The following is a 23202-nucleotide window of genomic DNA, read 5'->3' on the forward strand; positions in this document are numbered from 1 at the left end:
AAGAACTTATACATATATACACACATACACATAGCAATTTTGTTCTCTAAAAGAAACTCTCTTATTTTAAACATTCATGGATGATTTACTAGAATTAATTATAGATACTAGTCCACCAAGAAATCTCAGTAAATTCCAAAAGGTAGAAATAATTCAGTCCACATTTCTTGACCACAGTGTACAAAATTAGAAATTAAAACCAGAAGCTTAATCAAAGAAACTTCAACTACTTGGAACCAAAAATTCTCTTCTAAATAATTATTGGGTCAAAGAGAAAATCAAATATACAACAGTTTGTTTAGAAAATGAGAACAATACTTATCAAATCTTAGAAGCTTTGCCTAAATTCTTATTTAGAGGTCATTTCATATTAAATCTTACAAAAGAAAGAAATCAACTAAATCTTACAAATTAAAACCTTAAAAGATGCTTGAACTGTACCCAAGTCCGAAAGTGACCATTTAGAAAATATAATGAGAAATTAAAATCAGAAAAGATAGCATTCACAGTGGCAATTGAAGAGATACCACAAAGATTACCCATATGAATAAAACAAAATTTTGAGACATTTAAAAAACATTTGAAAAAAAAATTAAAATTAGACTATATTCCTGATAGGGAGACTAAAAATTGTAAAAATATAAATTAATTCCTAAATTATTTTATCTTTAATTATTGGCATACTGGTAAATATCTAACAACTGGTACTTTAAAAACATATAAGCATATATGTGTATATATGTTTACTATAAATTTGTACAGCTTACTATTTTACATTTACTATCTTAGAGATGTATAGCACACCACATATAATTAATAATAAAATACACAATACTCTTTATTGTAAAGTCGATATAGTCAATAGATTCTCACACAATGCTTTCATGGACTTTTGCCAAACTTATAAATGCAGCTAGTAATTTTGTCTTCTTTGTGTTCAAAGGAAAAATAAAATTCTGTGACTCTGATGTATTTCTTGTTTTCACCAAAATATAAAAACAAAATTCAAAAATACTGAGGAATGGGTATAGTTTCAATATGAATATTTTCATTTACATTCATGAGTAAGACAAAAGTGAAACAACAAAGATGTGTGTACAGACTTCACTCATCCGTCAGTGACATGAGTGACTTCCTTACTGAATCTGGTAAGTTTCCAAGTCCCGAAAGAATATTTCCTCAATCTTTTATGGTATTTGCAATGTTGAGCTATAAACATGATGCACTTTTTCAAAAAAATATTTTACTTATTTGAGAGAGAGCATGAGTGGAGGGAGGGGCAGAGGGAGAAGGAGACGCAGACTCCTCACAGAGCAGGGAGCCCCAGGGACGCAGGCTCCATCCCAGGACCCTGGGATCATGACGTGAGCTGAAGGCAGAATCTGAATATTCTGTCAACGTTTGGTGATGTCTCGTATTCTTCTGTCCCTTCTCCTCCAAAGAAGCACTAGCTAAGGAAAAGCAACATTTGTATTCAGGGTTGTCTACAGTCCATAGATCAAAAAACAACCAGTACCAGGTTTCCTGAGGTGGTGGAGGTCCCAACAGGTGACCAGAGCATGGCAAGGGAGAATGTGGGCCTGCGGTGCTCAGGGTCCAAGGAGGGAAGACACTGGTGTTCTGTTGTCAAGAAGTCCAGAAATGGGACTAGAATTGAGGAGCCAGGCTCCATTGCCCAAGAAGGAGGACCAGAAAGAGACAGGCGGAGCCTAACTCAAGCTACAGGGCACTTTGCTCCAAGAGTGACCCAACAACACTAGCCAAGCAGAGAGAACTGGTTACTTAAGCTGGACCCACCTGGGCTGGAGAGAATAGGCACCAGCTTGCGGACGTGAAAGCAGCAGTGCTGTTACCACCACCGCAGTGCCACGGGGTTGGGGGGGGGGGCGGGGGCAACAGGAGCACTGCCTTCGGGGACTGCTGGAGTAGGCCAGAGCCTAGAGGGGTAGGACTATTTTCAGGGTAATACAGATAACACAAGCATTACCTGGGCAGGATTCGCATAGTCCTATTGGTGATGGTGGTGTTAGACAGATTGAGATACAGGACTCCAGGACAGCCCTCAGAGATGTATCTCATTGATTCATCCTGCATAAAAACAGAGGGGAGAGTCTTGTCAAAGTCTAGCAGGCTTTGTGATTTCCCCATTATCTCTCTCCCAGAAAGTGTATGCAAGCCTTGGTCTCTTCATATTCTTGGTTATTAGTTGTAAATCAAATTAAACAGAAGGTGATGGTTTTGTGTGAAGCTTCGCTACTCCCTCCCCTGCCCTTTCTTTGGAAATAAAGTCCCATTCCATCACAGTGACACTTTGTTAAAATTTGAACCCTTGCAAGTTCAACACTGGCAGCTAATTTGAGCTCAAGTGTCAAAGTGTCAACCACTCCTGACTCTTCAAAGGCATGAAAGTGATTAAAACCTGATCTATTTTTAAACTTGCTAAAATCATTCTGAAAGACAGGAATAGTAAATGCTCTCAACTGGACTTCATTAAAAGTGAGTCCATATTTACACATATATATTTATAGAAATGTGTGTGTGTGTAATTAAGTTACTGTGGTCCTATTAGTGAATATATTAAAACAGCTAAACAAAGTCTCACCAAATTATTTGAGATGGTCTGCAGCAAAAAAAAGGTACATACATTTTGAACATGAAGTTCAGTGTTGAGGGTGTTGTGGGTGAGCCTCTCAAGGATTCAAGCAGCCCTCCCCCAGAGCTGACACTGAGGTGCAAGAGAACAGAGCGACTGTGACATGAGAGAGACAGGAAAACAAATAGTCACTTCAAGCCCGAGCCCTAAACTGACATTTACAAGACCAGATGAATTGCAAGCTTTGATTGCAGTGGCACTGCTTCTCGTATGGGTAACTACTTATAAAATGCTCTAGTATGAGTCAGGAGCAGCAGGTTTTTATTTATTTAATGATGCTGGATGAGTATCCCCAGGAACACTGACAAGGTCAGCTAGTTTTAAATATTTGTGCCACATCGCTCCTGGAAAGAATAGGCCGTTGCAGGAAAAAGTAAATTGTCACTTGCCTAGAGAATGTGGTTTGGGAAAGAATTCTGCATGTTCAGTATGGCCACTAAGGAACACAAAGGTTTATTTTCAGCAGGATCATCAGTGTTTAGCATTCTATTCCTAGCTGTTTCCCGGAGTCATGAATAATACAATAACATATTCCTGTAGTTCTGCTATAGGAAAGGCTCCGTGTGCCGATGCCACAGGAGTGCAAGTGCAGGGACTTAATGTACACTGTATTCTTGCCACTGCATTCAAGCAGCCACCAATTTTTCTACATATGCCACCACTAAAATGCAGGATTTAGGTATACGTGGATAGATGTTTATATATATATACATACATATATATATATATATACACACACACATATGTTTATATGTGTGTGTGTATATATATGTTTATATGTGTGTGTGTGTATATATATATATATGTATGTTTATATATATATATATGGTACAATTTTCCCAGGAGGAATGAAGAATCATAATAAACGGCATTGTAGTTTAATATAAACAAAATCTATCTTCAAAAATGTTCATGGTGCCAATCAAATCTCAAAGCGATTATGCACCTACTGAATGGCCAAAATGCAGGTGAGATGGGGCAAGGAGAGGATGGGAAGCGGGCTGATACACCCTCAGGGAGGTAGCCACAGAGAAGATGAAAATGTGGGGCCAGGAAGAGGAAGATGAAGTATGTTTTATGCACCATAGAGGAAGCTCATTTTTCCTTTAAGATAAGGAAGCAAACTATTCACTGCATTTTCCTGTCTGGAGGAGCTTGGACATCTAAGAAACTTCAGATGAATTTAAAAGAGCTCAAGGGTCAGTCCCCAAATGCGTGAGCACAGAAATGCAAACAGTGTTGGAGTGTATTCATTGCAAAATGGTTTATTTGTCCACAATGCACCCAAATCTTTCCGAATGTAATATATTCATAAGGCAACCTTCTTAGAAATAAAGCTTTTTGAATGAATGTACTCAACTCCTTAAGTGTAAACCTGTCTCTCAGTCTATGCTTCAAAGGGAAAAACAACAGTAAAATGTAGCTGGATAAAATTATCAGCCCTCTATAGTATTAGACTCCAGAACTGGAAAAGACTTTGATGTTCACAAATTCGGTGCAGATGGCATTTGTTTTGACTTTCCTCTTAGACAGGCAAATTAAAGACTATGATCTTTTATTCAAGGGCAGAACTGAAGCTCCCTGAGGGCAGGAACTGAAACTTGATTCATTTTAAATTCTCTCAAACACCTGTATTTTATAGCATATAAATCCCCTATTTATCTTTACATATAAAGATAAATAAATCTTATAACGTAGTAGGTACTAAAAATACCCACAGACTGAAACACAAGTTTGAAAGAAAGAACTAGAATGACGACGCTGGGAGGTGTGGATGTCATGCTGGCGTTGCTGCTTGATGAAGAGCATGCATGACAAAATCAGGCTTTTCTGTTTTTACCCTACTTCTCTTAATGTATTTTTTTAAAGATTTTATTTATTTAAGAGAGAGAGAGACAGAGATAAGGAGAGAGAGCATGAGCGGGGAGGAGAGGGAATAGCAGACTCCTCGCTGAGCTGGGAGCCCGATGTGGGGCCCCATCCCAGAACAGGACCTGGGTCCTGGGATCATGACCTGAGCCAAAGGCAGACGCTTAAACAACTGAGCCACTCAGGTTCCTCCTCTGACTGTTCTTTCTTAAGATTCTTTGCTACTTCTTCTCCTCTGCCTACCTTTAAAAGTCAGCAGCTCCCCAATCCTAAGTTCTCTTCTCATACCTTCTTTCCCTCTCTAGGTTGATCATCTTCACTTTTATAAGGTCCATTAAGAATATAAAAATGTCAACCCAGGATGGAATCTCAAGTGCTCTGCCATGCTCTCCATGCTCTCCACTCAGTATCTTGATACAATTCCATTCATTAAACAAATGTTGTCGAGTATTTACTATGCCAACGTCTGTGTTGTGTGCTAGGACTACCACAGAAAATAAGACACATCTCCTGCCCTTTGGGCCTCTTGGGTTAGTGGAGGAGGCAGAAATGCTGTGATTAGGGCTACTTGTGATAGGGACCCAGAGGAGCAGCAATGAACCCAGCCCTGGGAGTCAGGGATGTCCTGGTAAAGGCGGTGGTACCTAAAGTAAGCCGTAAAGCCTGACGAAGAGGAAAGCGACACCTGAGGACAAAGCAAAAGGGCATTCATTCCATGCAAGGAGCACAGCCCGAGCAGAAGCAAAACAGCAAGGAGCAGCTTGGCTCGTGCAGCAAAGAAAGTGTAGCCGTGGATGGTTGCTGAAACTTAGTGTGTGTGCAGGGATTGGAGCAAGATGAGGCTGGGAAAGGAGGCAGAGGCAAGACCACAGAGGGTCTCCAAGGTACAGTAATATTAGAGAGCTTCGACTTTATCGAATAGTGTAGATGACGAATGTGTGTATAAATGATAGAAAATGGGAGTGAAATGATCAGATCTGTGTCTTAGAAAGTGTTATGTGCTCATAGCGGGGAAGACAGATTGGAAGTAAAAGAAAAGCCTGCAGACAGGGACCTTGAAGGAGCTGCCCAGGGTGACCTGTTCATTCCCGTCTTTTCTGGCACACAACTGATAGGCAGGAAGACCAAGACCACTAAAATGAGCCTATTGTCTTTACTGGGACCCAATTTTTTTCTGTCTCAGACACACATGGCCCTAAATATAAATACAGTTCATTTTTGTGTAATTGTTGAGTAGTTTCCACTTTCCAGAGACTCCAACCTTGGGCATACAGCTATAGGATTAATAATAGCATTACACAAATGGGATAAAAGTTCTTGCCAATGTTTAACATAGTTTGCTTTTTTACACATTTGATCCTAAACGAGCACACAGGCATGTATTTTGGCAAAATCTCTGTATATTGGCACTGCCATATAGCAAGTCTGAATCTATATAAATAACAGTAAAATAAGCTTCATATACTCACTGTGAGTGTTGGGCAGTCAGAGACATTCAGCTCTTGCAGATTTCTACAGAGGCCTAAATCGAATAAGTTAAACATCACTAAACAACACAGCGCAAATGTTTAAACTTAAAATTTTCCTTCCTACATTCAATGCAATGTATTCATTAGAAAACAAACAAAAACCTTGGCAAGTAATTTGTTCTAAGTATATGGTTCCTTTTTCCCAGAAAACCAGTTTTTTCTGGCTTTAAAATTAAAATATATACACGTTTATTATCATTTGAGGATTACAGAAGAAAAGGGGAAAAAGGAAAATACTACTTTGGGAAAAACAACATATACATAGAGCTTTTAGCTGGGAAGAAAACCAACCTGCTTTTTTGTGGCATGACTTTTTGTTCATTTTTTGGTTTTTGTTTTCATTTATCATTGTATTGTAAAAATTTTCAAACACAGAAAAGTTGAAAGACTTGAAGAATTGTACAGAGCATATACCCACTACCTAGATTCAATTTATATTCCTCTGAATTTGCTTTATCCCATATTCAGCTATACATCCATCTTTCTATCCTTCAATACATCTTCTTTTTTTATGCATTTTAAAGTAAGTTGTGGACATCCGCACACGTCCCCTCGTACATCAGCATGGATATTATAAATAATGCAGCGTGCATAATAATTAACAAAATATTTATGATATGTTAAAATAAGATTTACATACAGTTTACAATGGATTGCAGACAGGGAGGTGGAGCATCAGAAAGGCTGAGTGCCTGATTCACTCGGGGACCAGAGGCAACTGCATAGCTTATGGTCTCGCGGGCAAGTTGACATATGTACACAAAGATCTAGATAGCAGAGCGTTACACAGTCAGCACTCTGGGTCTAGACCGACAGGAAGTAAAACTCCTAATCTGAGACAGAAAAGAAGTATCTAGGGGAGAGGACACAAAACAGTAAAGGGGAGGAATGCGTGAGGCAAAGAGGGGGAAGTCATTCTAGGTGGGGGAGACCCCCAGCAAGCAGGAAGACTCCAGGCAAGGGGGTGATCCTGGCGTTCACACTGCTCCAATGAATAGAAAGCACATCTGTTGCTCATAACCACTTAGCCTCACAATAATAACAACAGAAATGTTATTAATTATAAACCGATTTTGAACTTTTCTTCCTTTGCCAAGAATGGACTGTGTCCTAAGTAATAAATGCAAACCCAAATCACTTTCAGAATTTAAAAATGAAAACAATTCTTTACACTGTGCAGATCTTAGAAGTTATCAGTAATACCTGTTAAGGAAGAAAATAGATTCTGAACACAATGTAATAGATTCTGAACACCAAACTGATGATATTAATATTTTTATAGAATAGTTACTTGAGAGTAAGTAATTCATGCATTCAACAAGTATCATGAACCCACTATGTGTCAGAAACTCTACAGGTGCCCAAAATACAGCAGTGAACAAAAAAGACAAAAATCCCTTCCCTTGGGGAGCTCACATCCTAGTTGGGGGAGACTTACAGTAAACAAAAGAAGTAAAATATCTACTTTGACAGATGGTGATAAGTACTATGGAGAAAAATCAATAAATAAAGGGGGTAGAGAGTGGCTAGCAAGTGGAAGAGGTGCCACTTTAAATAGAGTGCTCGGAGAAGGCTTTGCTGAGGTAACATTGGAGCCAAGATACGCAAGACTTGACAGGGACAGGGCAGTGTGCTTTGAGCTTTTCTGGATCTCACATTCAATGTGGTTGGTTAATTGGGAGATAGTCCAGGAGAGAAAAAAATAAGCTCAGGAGGACAGCCATTGGAGACCCACTCTTTTTTTTTTTTTTTTTTTGCATGTCTCAAGGCTGTAAGAAGAATCCCTTTAATGTCTTGAATCCAACGTGCTGATACATTACATGTTTCAGTTTTCCTAATGCTAAGCCCTAACACTGTGGAGTACTTCCACGGGACCGGCACTGGTAAGTGTTTTCTGCACATGAGCCTGTTTTATTCTCCCCACAATACTACATGCAGCCCCATTTTACAGATACTGAAGATGAGGTTAAAGAACTAGCCTGAGGTCGCATAGTTTTAGGGTTTTTTTTTTTTAAGGTTTTATTTATTTGTCAGAGAGAGAACACAAGCAGGGGAAGGGCAGGCAGAGGGAGAAGCAGGCTCCCCACTGAGCAAGGAGCCCAGTGTGGGACTCCATCCGAGGACCCTGGGATCATGACCTGAGCCGAAGGCGGACGCTTAACTGACTGAGCCGCCCAAGTGCCCCATGAGGTCACATAGTTAAGCAAGTGGGAGAGTCTTCATTCCAACTCAGGGCCCAAAAGTTTAGCCACCAAACCAGGCAAGTGGGAGGGAACGCTACACCACTGTTCAGAATGTGCCTTTATTAACTGAATGTCTTTGCTTTAAAAAAACTTATTGTGATCATTTCACAATACATACAAATGTCCAATCATTATGTTAACCATCTGAAACTAACAATGTGATATGTCGATTATACCACAATAAAATATATATAAAGAAAATGAATGGTTTTTGTTTTTGTTTTTTTTTAAAGCTGCTCTTAATAACACAATGCTCACAATGGTTCTTCATATGTTTTTCTCTTGCAACCTAGGGACTCCCATCGTACCTCAGCTGGGTCTCATCATTCCTGAACTGCATTAGTTAAGATTACCCAAACTTGGATTTCAAAGGAATACTTTCATTGTTCCGTCTGTCACACCACGTAATTGGGGCCAGCTGGATGTCAGGATGCGCGTGGTTACCGTGGTAATTCTGCTTTTCTTTTGTAAAGCCACGGAGCTCCGCAAGGCAAGCCCCGGGGCCCCGAGAGGCCGAGCGAATCATGGCAGGGCGAGTGGCAGCCGGAGAGGCTCCAACCCGGTCAAACGCTACGCACCAGGCCTCCCCTGCGAAGTCTACACGTATCTCCACGAGAAATACTTAGATTGTCAAGAAAGAAAACTAGTGTATGTGCTGCCTGACTGGCCTCAGGATTTGCTGCACATGCTGTTAGCGAGAAACAAGATCCGCGTTTTGAAGAACAAGATGTTCTCCAAGTTTAAAAGACTGAAGAGCCTGGATCTGCAACAGAATGAGATCTCCAAAATTGAGAGCGACGCTTTCTTTGGTTTAAATAAACTGACTACTCTCCTCCTGCAGCATAACCAAATCAAAGTCTTGACCGAGGAAGTGTTCATTTATACGCCTCTCCTGAGCTACCTGCGTCTTTACGACAACCCCTGGCACTGCACGTGTGAGTTGGAAACGCTGATTTCCATGTTGCAGATTCCAAGGAACCGGAATTTGGGAAACTACGCCACGTGTGAAAGCCCCCAAGAACTGAAAAACAAAAAACTACGGCAGATAAAATCGGAACAGTTATGCAACGAAGAAGAAAGCGAACAGTTAGACCCGAGACCCCAAGTGTCTGGGAGACCCCTAGTCATAAAGCCTGAAGTGGACTCTTCTCTTTGCTACAATTACGTGTTTCCCATACAAACGCTGGATTGCAAACGGAAAGGTTTGTAAGTTTCTTAGTTTTTCCTTTTCACGGTTAAACATGCTCTTTGAATCTTAGAAACCTCGCTGCCTTGGCAGTCCTGGTGTCACTTCCCCCAGAGGTCTTTCCCCAATGACAAGGAAATTTACTCCAAGCTTTTCTAGGGTTCGGACTCAACGTGGTCGGTGATTTGGGGGACAGGAGTGGAGGCTAGGAGCTATGCTCAGGAAGGACAGCCAGTGGGGTCCTACTCTTGCTAATCAGAAGCTGTGGCTGTCAAGAATCCCCTTTATCTTAAATCACAGTGTAATATAATTCAGGTAAACAAGTGGGTATAAAAACAAGTCCAAATGCTGTCTATCTAATGTGACTTAAAGCGAAACCATGGCGTGCATCTGTGGGAAAATTACCTAAAGGGAAATCACGTGTGGAAAAGGACAGGCGAGAGCACTGTGAGAGGGAGGCGAAGTGGGATGTAGTGACTCTGTATCCGTACTTCTAAGAATCTGGTCTCAAGGTTTTAATAAACGCTTGCTAACATCCTTTATCTTCATTGTTCCCAAATTAAAACCTAAAAATATTGAAAGAACTAAGTTGAAAGTAGTTAATCCAAGAATTATGAGGCTAAGGAAATCTTTCCAGAATATTACCTACTTCCTGAAAAATCATTGCTGAGTTTTACAGCCCACACAGTCTTGGTCTGATACTGAGCAGGGTCTGCACGTACAGGATTAATTCACGAGATAAGAAAATGGGAAATATTAGTAATGCTCTTGACAGGCTAATGAAGATGTTCTCAAAGTGTGGTCTGGGAACTGCTAATCTACCCTAGGATAACGTGCCATAGGACAGTGTCTGTTTCATTTCTGGCATGAATTCATGACTTATTCATATTATTCAACTAAAGCTAGATGTCATTGGGTTAGGGTTATATCAGAGCATGGTATCACTTCTTCCACTTATTTTAGGAGGTTTGGCTTTGTTTTGGTTCTTTAAGAACAGAAAGAGAAGGTTAAGAGCAACACAGAGACTCTGGCTCCTTTCAGGGGAACCATAGGCAGGAATTTGTTGATGCCAAAGAAGCAGGCAACCTGAACCAGGAGAAAACCTGTTCATTTGTCAGCAAAGAAGTGCTCAAGCCTTGCCCTCTCTCTCAGACTCCAGAGGGGCACCTGGTTAGAGCACACCAAGGCCATGGGACATGGAAAGGTGTGCTTGCTCCAACACCCTGTGAAATGTATATAATCTGCCACAGGAGAACAGTTACAGCATCATAACCAGGGAGATGTCATTCCAGGATCCTCTGGGTTTGAGAGGAAGTGCTCATTCATAAACACCCACTGTTCTCCAGGTACTCCACACACATGCTGTCCACAGCTTCCAGGAAAGTAGTAGGATCCCCATTTACAGTTGGGGAAAATGAAACTTAGGGAGGTTCAGTCATTTGGTTGAGGTCTTGTAGGTAAGCAGCAAAGTGAAAATGCTAACCTTGGTCTGCCTGATCCTGCCGTCTTCCTTAATCTGATTGTGTTCAAACAAAAACCTGCTTCAACAATGGAAGCATCAAAGAATTCCAGAAAAGTCAGTATACACTGTTTCTTGGCAGCCAGATTGCGTGGAATTTCCCTGACGTTGTTACAGTGAGTACTTAGTGTTCCGTGCTGAAGAGCGTGTGTTACTAGGAGTGTCTTTGTGATGCTTAGATTAAAAACTAAATCATATATTTAAAAAACTGATACAAAGCTCTAATCCTAGACTTGCGTTAGAAAAATTACTTGATACAGCCGAGACTCTCCCCTCAAGCTAAAGTTAGTTTGCACTTGCTACAACAGGTGATAAAGAGAAAATATGTGTAGTTAGGTTCATTGATTATCTGACAAAAATGCCATCAACACAAAATTGAAGACTTCTAGAGCTAGATTACACTGTAATTTAAGAAGAGATAACGTGGAGGCACCTGGGTGGCTCAGTTGATTAGGCATTGATTCTCCATCTCAGAGTTGTGAGTTTACGCCCCATGTTAGGCTCCACCCTGGGTGTGGAGCCTACTTTAAAAAAAAAAATAACACGAAGGGAAATAGCTTCCATTTTTACTGCTTTCCTGCTCTTGGGCCATTTCCCTCCACAATGAGCCCATGTCTGCTTTTGTCTTGTTTTCCATGATATTTTTGTCTCGTTTTCTTTTGGCAAACGTCAACTTATTAAAAGATACATTTTTAAATTTTTTTTTCTTTCCTCAACTTACTGTTGTCTAAACATAACCTTCTAGATATGCCCCATAAATTTGGGGTGCAGATAATGCGCCTTGTTTTAAAATACACATATTATTTACTGGAAACAATGTAAAGTTTCATGGCATACACACTTTATATATGTAATAATACTGTCTCATCCATGAAAGGACAACTCAAGTTTCTCCAAACGTTAACGACTACATGAATCAGAGCATAGACTTTTAGATTACAAAATGAAGGGTAGTTTTGTCTTTTAATATCAATACAAATTGCTGTCCCTATGGTTGATATAAATCTATTGATTCAGTTGATTGTGTATTTTTCATCGTGGTGTATTGTTGATTCCCCTAAGTTTAAAGGCAATAGTGTTGTCTCTTAAACCTCCTGTACTCCCAGGTACTGCCTGGCACAGGGCCATGTCTTTAGACTGATGGTAATAACTGAGCTGCTTTCTTTGCTCTTGCAAAAGCAATAATTTAAGCAACCTTTAAAAATAAAAATACATAGAATTAAAAATCATGGCTAGAATTCAAATATGACAATCTGAATTAAATCTACTGTCATTTTCCTTATTCCATTCTATAAATAGATAACAAATGTCAAATATGAAGAATCCCTGCCAAAGTGTAGTAAGATTTTTGCTTATGTTCCACATGTTAGATACTATGTAGACTCTAAAGAAGCCTAAAACATACTATCAAGAGTAGAACTAGCAGTGGTATTAATTAGTGGTATTAATTAGCTGTCAACTAAATGCTCCGTGTGCCTAAGACATGGGAGTTTACATGCATTATGTAATTTACTCCTCGTAACCTTCAAAGAGCACTATTATTACCCTGATGAAGGAGGAAACTGAAGTGTACAGAAGCTAAGTTGCCCCTCTGAAGTCACGCAGGCAGTCCCCAAGCCATTGACCTCCATGCAACGTCATCCTTCAAGATCTTAGGTACATCTACTAGCCAAGAAAAATGTAGAAAAGCTTTCTGGCTGCTTTCTCCCAGTACCGACTCTCCCCTTAGGCTTTGTACAATATACCATGTACAAGAAGACACACAGGGAACCCAAATACCGATTCCCCTAACTCAGGAGTTGTGCCTTTCCCCGCTGACAGATGATGAGTCAGATGGTGTGCGTAGGGTACCCAATATGTGCCAGTTTGACCCCACAGACCACGAAGATCAGTCATTTTGCCTTAAACATTGGACAGCAAGAAAAAGAAATAATAGCTTTATTCACTGGGGGACAGGCACTTGGCCAATAAAGCTTAGTCTTTCAAAGGGAATAAATGTGAGATTAGTTGAAAGGCGTGTTTGTGCCATACTGAGGTAAATGGATTTGCCAAAAATACATGAAAGAGTTGAAAACTGCCTTTTGGCTTCACATTTACCAGAATAATTTACAATTTTTAAGGATTCATTTTACTTCTAAGATTAGGCGGGGGAGAACTATGCAGGTAAATTGCTCTCAGCTGTCTCTGAAGTTAATTTCACTGCTAGTTTGAACAATGATTAGTAAGTTTTTATTTGCAAAATCAGGGTCATTTATGGCTCTTTGCCTACGGCTACTGAGCCTTCAGAGTAGTTCTGACATTGCTGACAACTAAGATAGCCCACTAAATGGGAAATTACATGAAGAAAATTTTCCAGTTTACTCCTCAAACTCAGCAGGTTTTGGTTGGGGAGGGTAAGGTTTGTCAAGTGTGATAATAGAGTAAATGAAGTATTTTTTGAGTGTTCACCAGGAATTTTAAGTAGCAGCAAATAACTACATGGTGCCTGGTCTAGAATTGAGGACATTGACCAAATTTGACTTGTGGCCTGGGGAAATTTGTATTTATATAACCTTTATCAAAGACACACACACTTAGCATCAGTATTTACAATTCTCATTCAGGTTTAAGATAAAAGAACTAGGGGTGCCTGGGTGGCACAGCGGTTAAGCGTCTGCCTTCGGCTCAGGGTGTGATCCCAGCGTTATGGGATCGAGCCCCACATCAGGCTCCTCCGCTATGAGCCTGCTTCTTCCTCTCCCACTCACCCTGCTTGTGTTCCCTCTCTCGCTGTCTCTCTCTCTGTCAAATAAATAAAATCTTGGGAAAAAAAAAAAAAGATAAAAGAACTAAAGAACTGCTTTTACTCATCAGTATAACAAATAAGATTTTTCCATGTTTTTCCAAGCCATACCAGTAAAGGTTTTGGGTTGCATTTCCTGGTTATACTTGTGGATCCTATTTTTACCCTATTTTTACTGCTGACAATGCCAAAGTTGGTTCTGCAATTCATAGTCCCTTTCCAGAATCCACAGGCCTGTCCCACTGCTTAAGATGGGTTTCAGGGAGTTCTCATAAACATTTTTTTTTACCCATTAATTTGCGGTTTACCCACTGCAGCTTGTCCTACAGTGGTTGCTTGGGAGGTCTCTGTCATCCACCCCATGTCCAACCCAGCAGATGTGGGTTCAGCAAGCAAGTCCTGATAAACAGCCTGCTTTCCAGAACCTAGGAGATACTGCCTGTGGTGGCAAGGAAGACCTCTACTCCTTAATGGCTTTATTGGACCTTAATGAGGACTTGAGCTTTTATTCATAGTGACATGGGAACAACTGGAAGATTCTACCATCTGGAGGATTGGAAGCCATCTGGGAAAATGACATGATCTGTGTTTTGACTATATTACATGGGCTTAGGACACTTTGGGGATAATCCAGACAAGAGCTGATGGTGGCTTAGGTCAATGTGGTAGCAGTGGAAGAACTAAGAAGAGGTGAGATCCTGAATATTTTGAAATATAACTCTATTCTGCTTCTGAAAGCTTTCTAAAAAGATGCCATCAACATTTTCAATAATTATCCCAAGCATTTAATGTCAAAATTATTTCTTTGATCTGTCCTCAGTTGTCTCCATGGTTTTAATTATTGCTGGGTTCTCCATCTCCTTGTTTACATGTAGGACCCAAGAGAGAATATAGCTCTCCAGTAAGGGTCTTGATGATCATAAAGGGAGGATTACCTCACTGTTACAACATTATAATAAGTTCAAGTCTTAAAATCTTTCACCTTTCAATATATTGGCAGACAAAATTCTAGGTCAAACAGAACAATGCCTTACCCAAAGGACAAAAATAAGATCACTCCCTATTTTAAAAGCATTTTTATTGCAGGAGTCTTTAGTATTCTTAAATCATTAAACTCAACATTTAATTAGCTTTTATTATTTACAATGTATTATCTGTTGCTGACTATGATAAACTACCCCAAAACTTAGTGGCTTGAAACAACACACATTTATTATCTCACAGTTTCTGTGGGTCAGGAAACCAGACATGGCTTAGCTGGGTCCTCTGCCTCCAGATCTTTCACAAGGCTGCAATCAGTGTATTGACCAGGACTCATACCTGTGGTCTTATCTGAAAGCTCAACTGGGAAAGACTCCTTTTCCAAGCTCATATGGCCATTGGCAGAATTCAGTTCCTCAAGCGTTACTGGACTGAGGGTCTGAGTTCCTTGCTGGCTGTTTGCCAGAGGCCACCCTTAATTTCTGGCCATATAGGCCTCTCCAGCATGACAGCTTACTTTGTCAAAGTCAGCAGAAGAAAGTCTGCTGGTAAAATGAAAGTCACAATTTCTTGTAACCTAATCGTAAAAGTGACATCCCATCACATTTGCTGCATTCTATTATTGGAAGCAAGTCACAAGGTTCAGGCCATATTCAAGGGGATGGATTGACACAAGGGCGTATGTCAGTAGAGGAGAACATTGAATGCCATTTTAGAAGCTGTCTGCCACATACCATTGCTTATTTAGGATATATTAGGGATTGTTGTAAGCCTCCACCATGAAGCTTCTATGGTGGGGAGGGCACAAAAATGAAAGCAATCAGTAAAATGTATACTATGTCTGATGGTGATGACTTACCATTGAGGAAAAGCAGGTAAAGGTAGTATTAATGTTAATGCCCGATTGAAAACTGGAGATGTCATTTTAAATATAGAACTAGGAAGGTCCAGTGGCCGCCCCCAATATATTGACGCCACCTCAGTTATTCCCCCACTCCAAATCTACCCTTTGCCAGTCTTGAGAATTCTAGGACAGATGGAACAGCATAAATAAGGCAGAAAGTTACCAGGAACAGACAGCAGAGCATAGTGGATAGAAGTATATTCTGAAGCTAGCGCATGTGTTTAAATCCTAAGACTATGACTATGGGAAAATTGTGCCTCAGTTTCCTTGTCTGTAAAATGAGAATAATAATAGTACTTAGCCCATAGTGTTCTTATCACTTAATACTTGTTAGAACACCCAGAACAGCATGCACATAGATACCAAGATACTGAGATCCCATTCTCTTCAAGAAGAGAAAGCAAATTTAGCAATAATGAGGGTACTGAAGAAGGAACTACCAATACCATTCCATTTAGGACCATGGATTCTGAATATTAAAAGAGGGAAAAAATAAGCCCAAGTCTTTATGAAAGTAAATATATTGTGGGATAAGGAGTCCTAAATACCAGAGGTTTGTTTTTTTTTCTTTCTTTCTTTCTTTTTTTTTTCTATTTTGAAAAAATTATCAGCAATTCAATTAGTCTGTACCAAAAATGGCCTTGTGGATTAATGGATACCACCTATAATAAGCTTATTTTACTGTACCCAGTTCAACAAATTTTATTCAGAAAGTCTTTGGGCCAGGTCTCTCTCAGGTGTCAGTTAATCTGGACATTTTATTGCTGCTAGTTTTCTTTTGTGGAAACAGGTATGTGTTTCTTCAAAGTTTCCACTTGCCCTACTTAAAATTAAATAAAACCTTAGAATATTTTGCTGAGGATTAAGAGAAAGGACAAATATTACAATAAAATATAAAATAAACACTATATGTTTTTTAAAAGCTTGATTTAAAGAGAAACAAATAGTAAAGACAAATTAGGTGAGCCCTGAATTCCTATTCACCTGTGAAAAATAACCTGGACGCCTCCTCCAGAGGCTTTTTCTACAGTAGTAGTAACAATAATACTGTTGTTGTTCCCGAGGAATCCGGGTGTCTAGGAGTGGTGGAGTATAAACTGAATCAAGGATTCAGGGAATATGTGGTGATGAGGAAGCAGAGGCAACAAGTCAAGACTACACTTTCTCAAATTTTAGCATCCAAGGAAAGGAGCAATAAGAGAGCAGCTTGAGGGCCATCGAGGTCAAAAACTTCTTGTTCTTTTTTTAGGGTGGAGAGACCTGAGCTTTTTTGTTGGCAGAAGGAATCGAAGGAGAGGGATGAAATGAAAATGCAATAAAGAGGCGATTGTTAATAGTGAAAACTCCTAGAGCCAGAGGGAAGGGATTGGGAGGGGACACACACTGAGTGGTTTGATCGGCTTCATTTCCTTTTAGCTTTTGTTTTTTTCCCTAAAGCTTCCCAGGTGCTTCTAAGGAACAGCCAGGAGTGAGCCCCACTGCCTCACCCGATGCCTGCTGTCCTCTTGATTTCTTGCCACCGCCTCAAGGACGTTTCTCTGATCAGCTCAGCAAGGAGTGATATCCGTTCCTCTGCATGTGGTGCACCTGGTCCACAGGGCTTTGGTGCAGTTAGCACATCCTAAGTCTTGTTCATACCGATAGTCTTTGGCTTTAGATAATTCCATTCTCCTTTAAGAGCCGACTCTTCAACCACAGGTGGTAGAGTGACAGAATATGGGGTGAGGAGAAACCTCAATAACCGGAATGTTATTAATTTTTCCAGAGCTGAAGAAAGTTCCAAACAACATCCCTCCAGATATTGTTAAACTTGACTTGTCATACAATAAAATCAACCAACTTCGACCCAAGGAGTTTGAAGATGTTCATGAGCTAAAAAAATTAAATCTCAGCAGCAATGGCATTGAATTCATAGATCCTGGTAAGTTCCACAGAATAGCCCTTTAAATGGGTGATGGGTATTCTTTGATTCTTTTTTCTTATGACAAGCTTTGTAGTAAATGCAATTTAGTTTTTAAAAAAACCTAAATAATTAAAAGGTTAAATTAAACATGATGCCTAAATTAGAACTTCTTTGGCACTCAGAGAAATATTTACCAAAATGTTCCTTTATGAAGGATGTAATATTATATATTACTAAGCAACAGTTATTCAGTTGGTCCCCATAAAAGTGTTTTTTGTAGAATTGATTTTAAAAATAAGAATATGTGCCCAGTAATATGTTAAACAAACAGTGATTTTTAAAGGGAAATTCAGATTTGACATTTTCTTTGCTATCCATTAAGTCCCAACTTGTTTAAGGCAAGACTTTAACGACTTATTTAAAGTAAACTTGAGTGGAATGGGGCACCTGGGTGGCTCAGTCAGTTAAGTGTCAGCCTTTGCCTCAGCTCATCCTGGGACCGAGCCCCAGGTTCAGCTCCAAGCTCAGCAGAGAACCTGCTTCTCCCTTTTCCTCTGTCCCTCTCCCCCACAACCACTTGTGCTCTCTCTCTCTCTCTCTCTCTCAAATAAACAAATAAAAGCTTTAAAAAAATAAATAAACAAACTTGAGGGGTGCCTGGCTGGCTCAGTCAGTGGAGCATGCAATTCTTGATCTCAGGTCGTGAGTTCGAGCCCCACATTGGGTGTAAAGATTACTAAAAAAATAAATAAAACTTCAAAAAAGGTCTGCCTTTGGCTCAGGTCATGCTCCCAGGGTCCTGCGGTGGAGCCCCACATCAGGCTCCCTGCTCAGCAGGAAGTCTGCTTCTCCCTCTACCTCTCCTCCTGCCCCTGCTTGTGTTCTCTCGCTCTTTCTCTCAAATAAATAAATAAAAATTCTTTTAAAAAGAATTTTTAAAACTTTAAAAAAAATTAAAGTAAACTTGAAACAATCTGCTAAGCACCAAGCTCATAAATTAAGATAAAATGTGCTCAAGCCAGAGCCAGATGTATTTTATCTAATCCTGGATCCAGATTCTCTTTTCCAGCCTTCAAATCTCTTCCCATTTGCTACTAATAAGCAAAGCCTCTGGCAAAAACGAACATGGTACGTTATAAAAACACACTGGATCTGGAAAGAACTGAGAATTCCCGCGATCTTAATCAGATTTGTAACATACATAACATACATGCCTTCGTAGTGCTACTTCAGTCTGAAAAATCCTATCTCTAAAAATTATTTTAATACTATTAATATCCAGTGTTCATATCATAAATATTTTCAGTTCAGTTGTTACTTCTGCTTTTTTAACTGGTAATTTAATACCACTAATAGAATAGTAGGATTTTAACGTTGTAGAAAGTGATAATTGAGAATGAATGTCTGGAGCTACAAAGGCATATTTTAGTAACATCTTTTTAAAATATTAAGAAATCGTAATTTAAAATTTTCCCCCAATAACAGCACTAACTGCACTTACACCTTAGCCTGTATAGACGCGTCAACTTGGGGTATCTTTAAATTGTGAGGTCAAAAGCAATTTTCATCTCACAGTGAGTAAGAATACGACAAAGACATCCTTCTCCCAGTTGAAGCGATCATCATGTTAGTGTGGAGGTCAGTCACTGGGAGCCAGTCTCCCCAAAGCTAGGCCACAGGGGGAGAATCTGGAGGTGGAGACCCTCCTCTCGTGCTGCATGAGAACCACAGAGCTGCAAGACGAGCGTGCCTTGTCCCGGGCCCTGGGCTTACACCCGTCAAAAGTATCCATGCAATTGAGCTTTAGAGTTACCTCTAAAAGAGATGGAAATGTTTGTTATTCTATGACCTAAGTTAAATTTATTAAAGTAGTGAGTAATGGTACAACAATATCTTCATTATAATGGAACCAGAATCTGCAAAGAAAACTAGAGAAAAATGAGAAAATAATGCAAAGATAGATAACAGCGCAAAATGGGTTTATTTCTAGTGATACTTTTCCCTCGACGGCTATGAAATTCCCGCAATTCAAGGATTCCTGTACCATCCTTGAGATCTCCTGAAGGCCTCTCAAACTTGTTTACCCGGTGTGTTTTCCTTGAAGACACACGAGCTGAACTCTTGTTACCACCAGTAGTATTCTTTTTTCTCCTTTGCTCAATTCAGTCAGAAAGTATTTCCTACATTAACAAATACATGTTGAGCACCTACCAGATGTCAACCACTTTCCTGGAGCAAGAAGTATCTCAGCTCTTCAGTAAGTCAAAGTGACCTAAAGAGGTTTGAAAATAAAAGACCTTCTGGGCACCTGGCTGGCACAGCAGTGGAGTGTGCGACTCAATGTCAGTGTTGTTGAGTTCAAGCCCCATGTTGGGCAGGGAGCCTACTTAATTTAAAAAAATAATATTAAGATTAAAGACCTTCTGTATTTCAGGACCAATGAGATGAAACAGTGCCAAAGACTTAGGTAACTGCTTAATGCTGGTAGGTTCACAAATGCAATGAAGTCTCCTGGTTTTGATAGGCGTGAAGTAACAGTCTCATAAAATGCCCAACTTTATTGCACAAGAGAGAAAGAAGACACCCTATTAGGGGTTTCAGCTCCTTTAAGAAACAAATGAAATCCACCTCTCCCATGTGCTTGAATACATAGGGTTTAAGTAAAAACTATATTGCTTGCAAAATAAAATCTGGGGATGTTTTCACATGCTTTGAGTCTGAGGGACTGATTTGTTTTGAGGAAAGTAAATCGTGAGATCACTGGTTCACAGAATGTTAGCAAATAGGGGGGGAAATGCCGTGTCTTCAAAACTGTCATTACACGGGCTGACCTTTTGCTTCTCCCCCGCCGCCTGCCCGATCCCAACTCTCCCATCCAGGCCTTTGCTTTTGCACCAAAATAGAAAGAATTCTTTTTAGGGGAAATTATGAGTTTTGTCTGAAAACAAATGATATGAAAATGGTTCATGGTATTGGTATTAGAGCACATTTTCCAAATTCAAAATAAGGACATTGTTATATGCCCTGAGTATTTTAAAACAGTGATGAGAATATGTTTGAAATAGAAACAAAATATTTGAAATCAAGCTTGACCAATAAGTTCCAGGGTTAGTCCACATCAACTGAAATAGGGACAATCTAGGTTTAGATTTCTTTTTTACTCCTGGAGGGGGGAAAAAAGGTTTTTGTTGTCTTATTTTTGTGTTATATGTTTGATATTTGCTAATTACCCACCCTCCAGCAGAATTAAATGCATATGGATTCAAAGCTGACAGCTACCACAGCTTGCCAAAACACAACCAGATGTTTTCAAAATGTTGATAAAAATTGTTTCATTTTGGACTCTACAGGAATATAACTCCCCCCCTCAGAGAAAGGGCTGTTTTTGCAGCATTTTGAGTTTGCTGATATCCCAGGAACTGTCAAATCATCACCATCCACATTTTTTCATTGTTTATACACTTATGTCTTACATTTGAAATATTTTCCTAATTCATGCCTTTTTTGTGGCATCTTTGCAGTGAGTATTAAAAAAATGCACTTGAGCCCAAAATACATTTTTTAGAAAGCTAACATAAAACTGATTTTTTAAATGAAATATTGTATTCTATCCAATTAAATCCAGGGAAAAGCTTTGTGTGAGTAAAAACATACTTCAGAATCTTGCATTTAGACACGTACACTGTTAGGAAAATATAATTAAAACCAAAGTTTCCCAACACAGAAATTCTCTCCACAAAGGTAGTAGAGAAAGAAAAAAAAAAACTTTTATTATTGAATAAGCGTTAAACCCAAATGTGACGCACATCACAGGTAATCTTCTGAGAGATCACAAAGACAGCAGTCTTACTCTTTTACACAGCCAGGCGGACACCCCAATACGCGTATGTTTTCAGGGTAATTAACTAGTCCTTAAGTGAAGGGACCTGACAGCATTATTTGTCATCCATGATGCATCCTAACTTCATCTGGTAATTGAGGTGACCAATTGGCTTCATCGAGAGAAAAACTCCATCTTTATATGAGGAGGTAGTTTCCAACTAGGAGCAAGGCCCTTCGGGTCCCACAGAAACTGGAAGATAGGCTGCTATGTCCCTTGATGTTTACATTTCGAAGAGATGCCTCTCGAGTCTTCGAGTCTTTGGGAAAGGCATTCCTGGCTCATAAGGTTAACAGAGCCCTAGTTAATCTGGTAAAGGATATGAATACATTTCAAAGGGAGTATAAAGTACTTAAAATTATAGGTTTTCTCAAGTAAACGCTCTGAGAAAAAGGAGAGGAGGGCAATCGTTTCCTTTACTTTTCAACCAGGAGAATCAGGTCTCTTATTTTTTTCTGTTTGTCCTGATAATACGCCCTACAGTTGGATGTGACCCAGCTATTCATTGCGTTAATAAATATTTTCTGTTTCTAGCCGCTTTTTTAGGACTCACACATTTAGAAGAGTTAGATTTATCAAACAACAGTCTACAAAACTTTGACTATGGAGTATTGGAAGACTTGTATTTTTTGAAACTCTTGTGGCTCAGAGATAACCCTTGGCGATGTGACTACAATATACACTACCTCTACTACTGGTTAAAGCATCACTACAACGTCCACTACACCGGCCTGGAGTGCAAAATGCCTGAAGAGTACAAAGGGTGGTTTGTGGGGAAATATATTCGCACTTACTTTGAAGAATGCCCCAAAGACAAATTACCGGCATACCCTGAAACATTTGACCAGGATACGGAAGATGACGAACGGGAAAGAATACATAGGGATCACACAGCAAAGAAGCAAAGTGTAAGAATCACTATAGTGGGATAACTTAGAAATTGCTCTGGTTGCCACAAGTTTTGTATTTGCTCTACCGGTGCCAGAAAACCACGTGTTTACATTGGGATTAACTGTGTTGCCTATTGATGCAGGGTTATCCAGCTAAGGGAAGCTTCCCTTAATTAGTAGTACTATTATTGTGGGAATTCTAGCACTCGACGGAATACTTTCATCCTGCTTGCCTTCCTATTTGCAGACCAGCCTTTGGTGATGATTCCGCACTGGTAAACTGCAGGAGTTGGGTCCTAATGATGGCATTGGAATTTCATAATGTCCTGTATAAATGTTTTTACTGCTTTTTGAAAATAAAAAAAAAAAAACTTGGTTCATTTTTATATGCCTTGTGATAGCTGCTCATGCATACCTACAGATAGAAATTAAAATACATGAATGCTTAATAAATATAAAATATCATGCTCTCCCCCCCGCCCCCTCCCACTTTCTTTTTTCAGTAAGTCAGCTTATGCATAGAATAAAATTCCATTTCAGATTCCCGTGCATTCCAAAATGAGGTCCTAGTAAACCCAAATTCTCAAGTACTCTTCACTGATTCTTGCAAATAATCGTCAAGCTAGACCTAAAGGAGAATTGTCACAAGCAAATAAGAGAATCTGGGAATTGTCTTGGAGACTGGTCAGAAGATGGGACTCTGAAGAAGTTGTAGATGGTGTGAAACACTATGAAACATGAGCAATGAAGAGATATAAACACTAGAGAATGTGGAAATAGCACTGATCTTTTAAACAGAGTTCAGACTAGAAAGCCACCTGCGAGGGGGAAGGGCCTGCGTAAGGCAAAGGATGAAATCAGAA

The 23202-nt window shown here is 39.6% G+C and overlaps 2 protein-coding genes across 7 annotated transcripts in view; one reads left to right on the plus strand and one right to left on the minus strand.

The window, feature by feature from the left end:
* The window catches only part of LRRC17 (leucine rich repeat containing 17), a 33363-nt gene extending 10638 nt beyond the window's left edge, over positions 1-22725 (plus strand). For 2 of the 4 annotated variants that reach the window (XM_008686163.2, XM_040644335.1), the window contains 4 exons: positions 7820-7934; positions 8588-9496; positions 17432-17587; positions 21984-22725. In XM_008686163.2, the coding sequence (XP_008684385.2) occupies positions 8725-9496; positions 17432-17587; positions 21984-22381 (1326 nt within the window). In that variant the 5' untranslated portion in view covers positions 7820-7934; positions 8588-8724 and the 3' untranslated portion in view covers positions 22382-22725. Of the gene's footprint in view, positions 1-5130; positions 5407-7819; positions 7935-8587; positions 9497-17431; positions 17588-21983 lie in introns of those variants that run through there. The other 2 variants (XM_008686165.2, XM_008686164.2) reach the window with 2 other exon arrangements.
* Positions 1-23202, minus strand: part of FBXL13 (F-box and leucine rich repeat protein 13) — a 179270-nt gene that overhangs the window by 93287 nt on the left and 62781 nt on the right. For all 3 annotated transcript variants that reach the window (XM_040644333.1, XM_040644334.1, XM_008686289.2), the window contains exons 7-8: positions 5992-6044; positions 1988-2088 (exon numbers count right to left, since the gene is read on the minus strand). In XM_040644333.1, coding sequence (XP_040500267.1) covers positions 1988-2088; positions 5992-6044 — 154 coding nt within the window. The remainder of the gene's footprint in view (positions 1-1987; positions 2089-5991; positions 6045-23202) is intronic.

Source organism: Ursus maritimus, unplaced genomic scaffold (assembly GCF_017311325.1).
Source record: "Ursus maritimus isolate PB19 unplaced genomic scaffold, ASM1731132v1 scaffold_3, whole genome shotgun sequence".
Classification (NCBI taxonomy): Eukaryota; Metazoa; Chordata; class Mammalia; order Carnivora; family Ursidae; genus Ursus; species Ursus maritimus.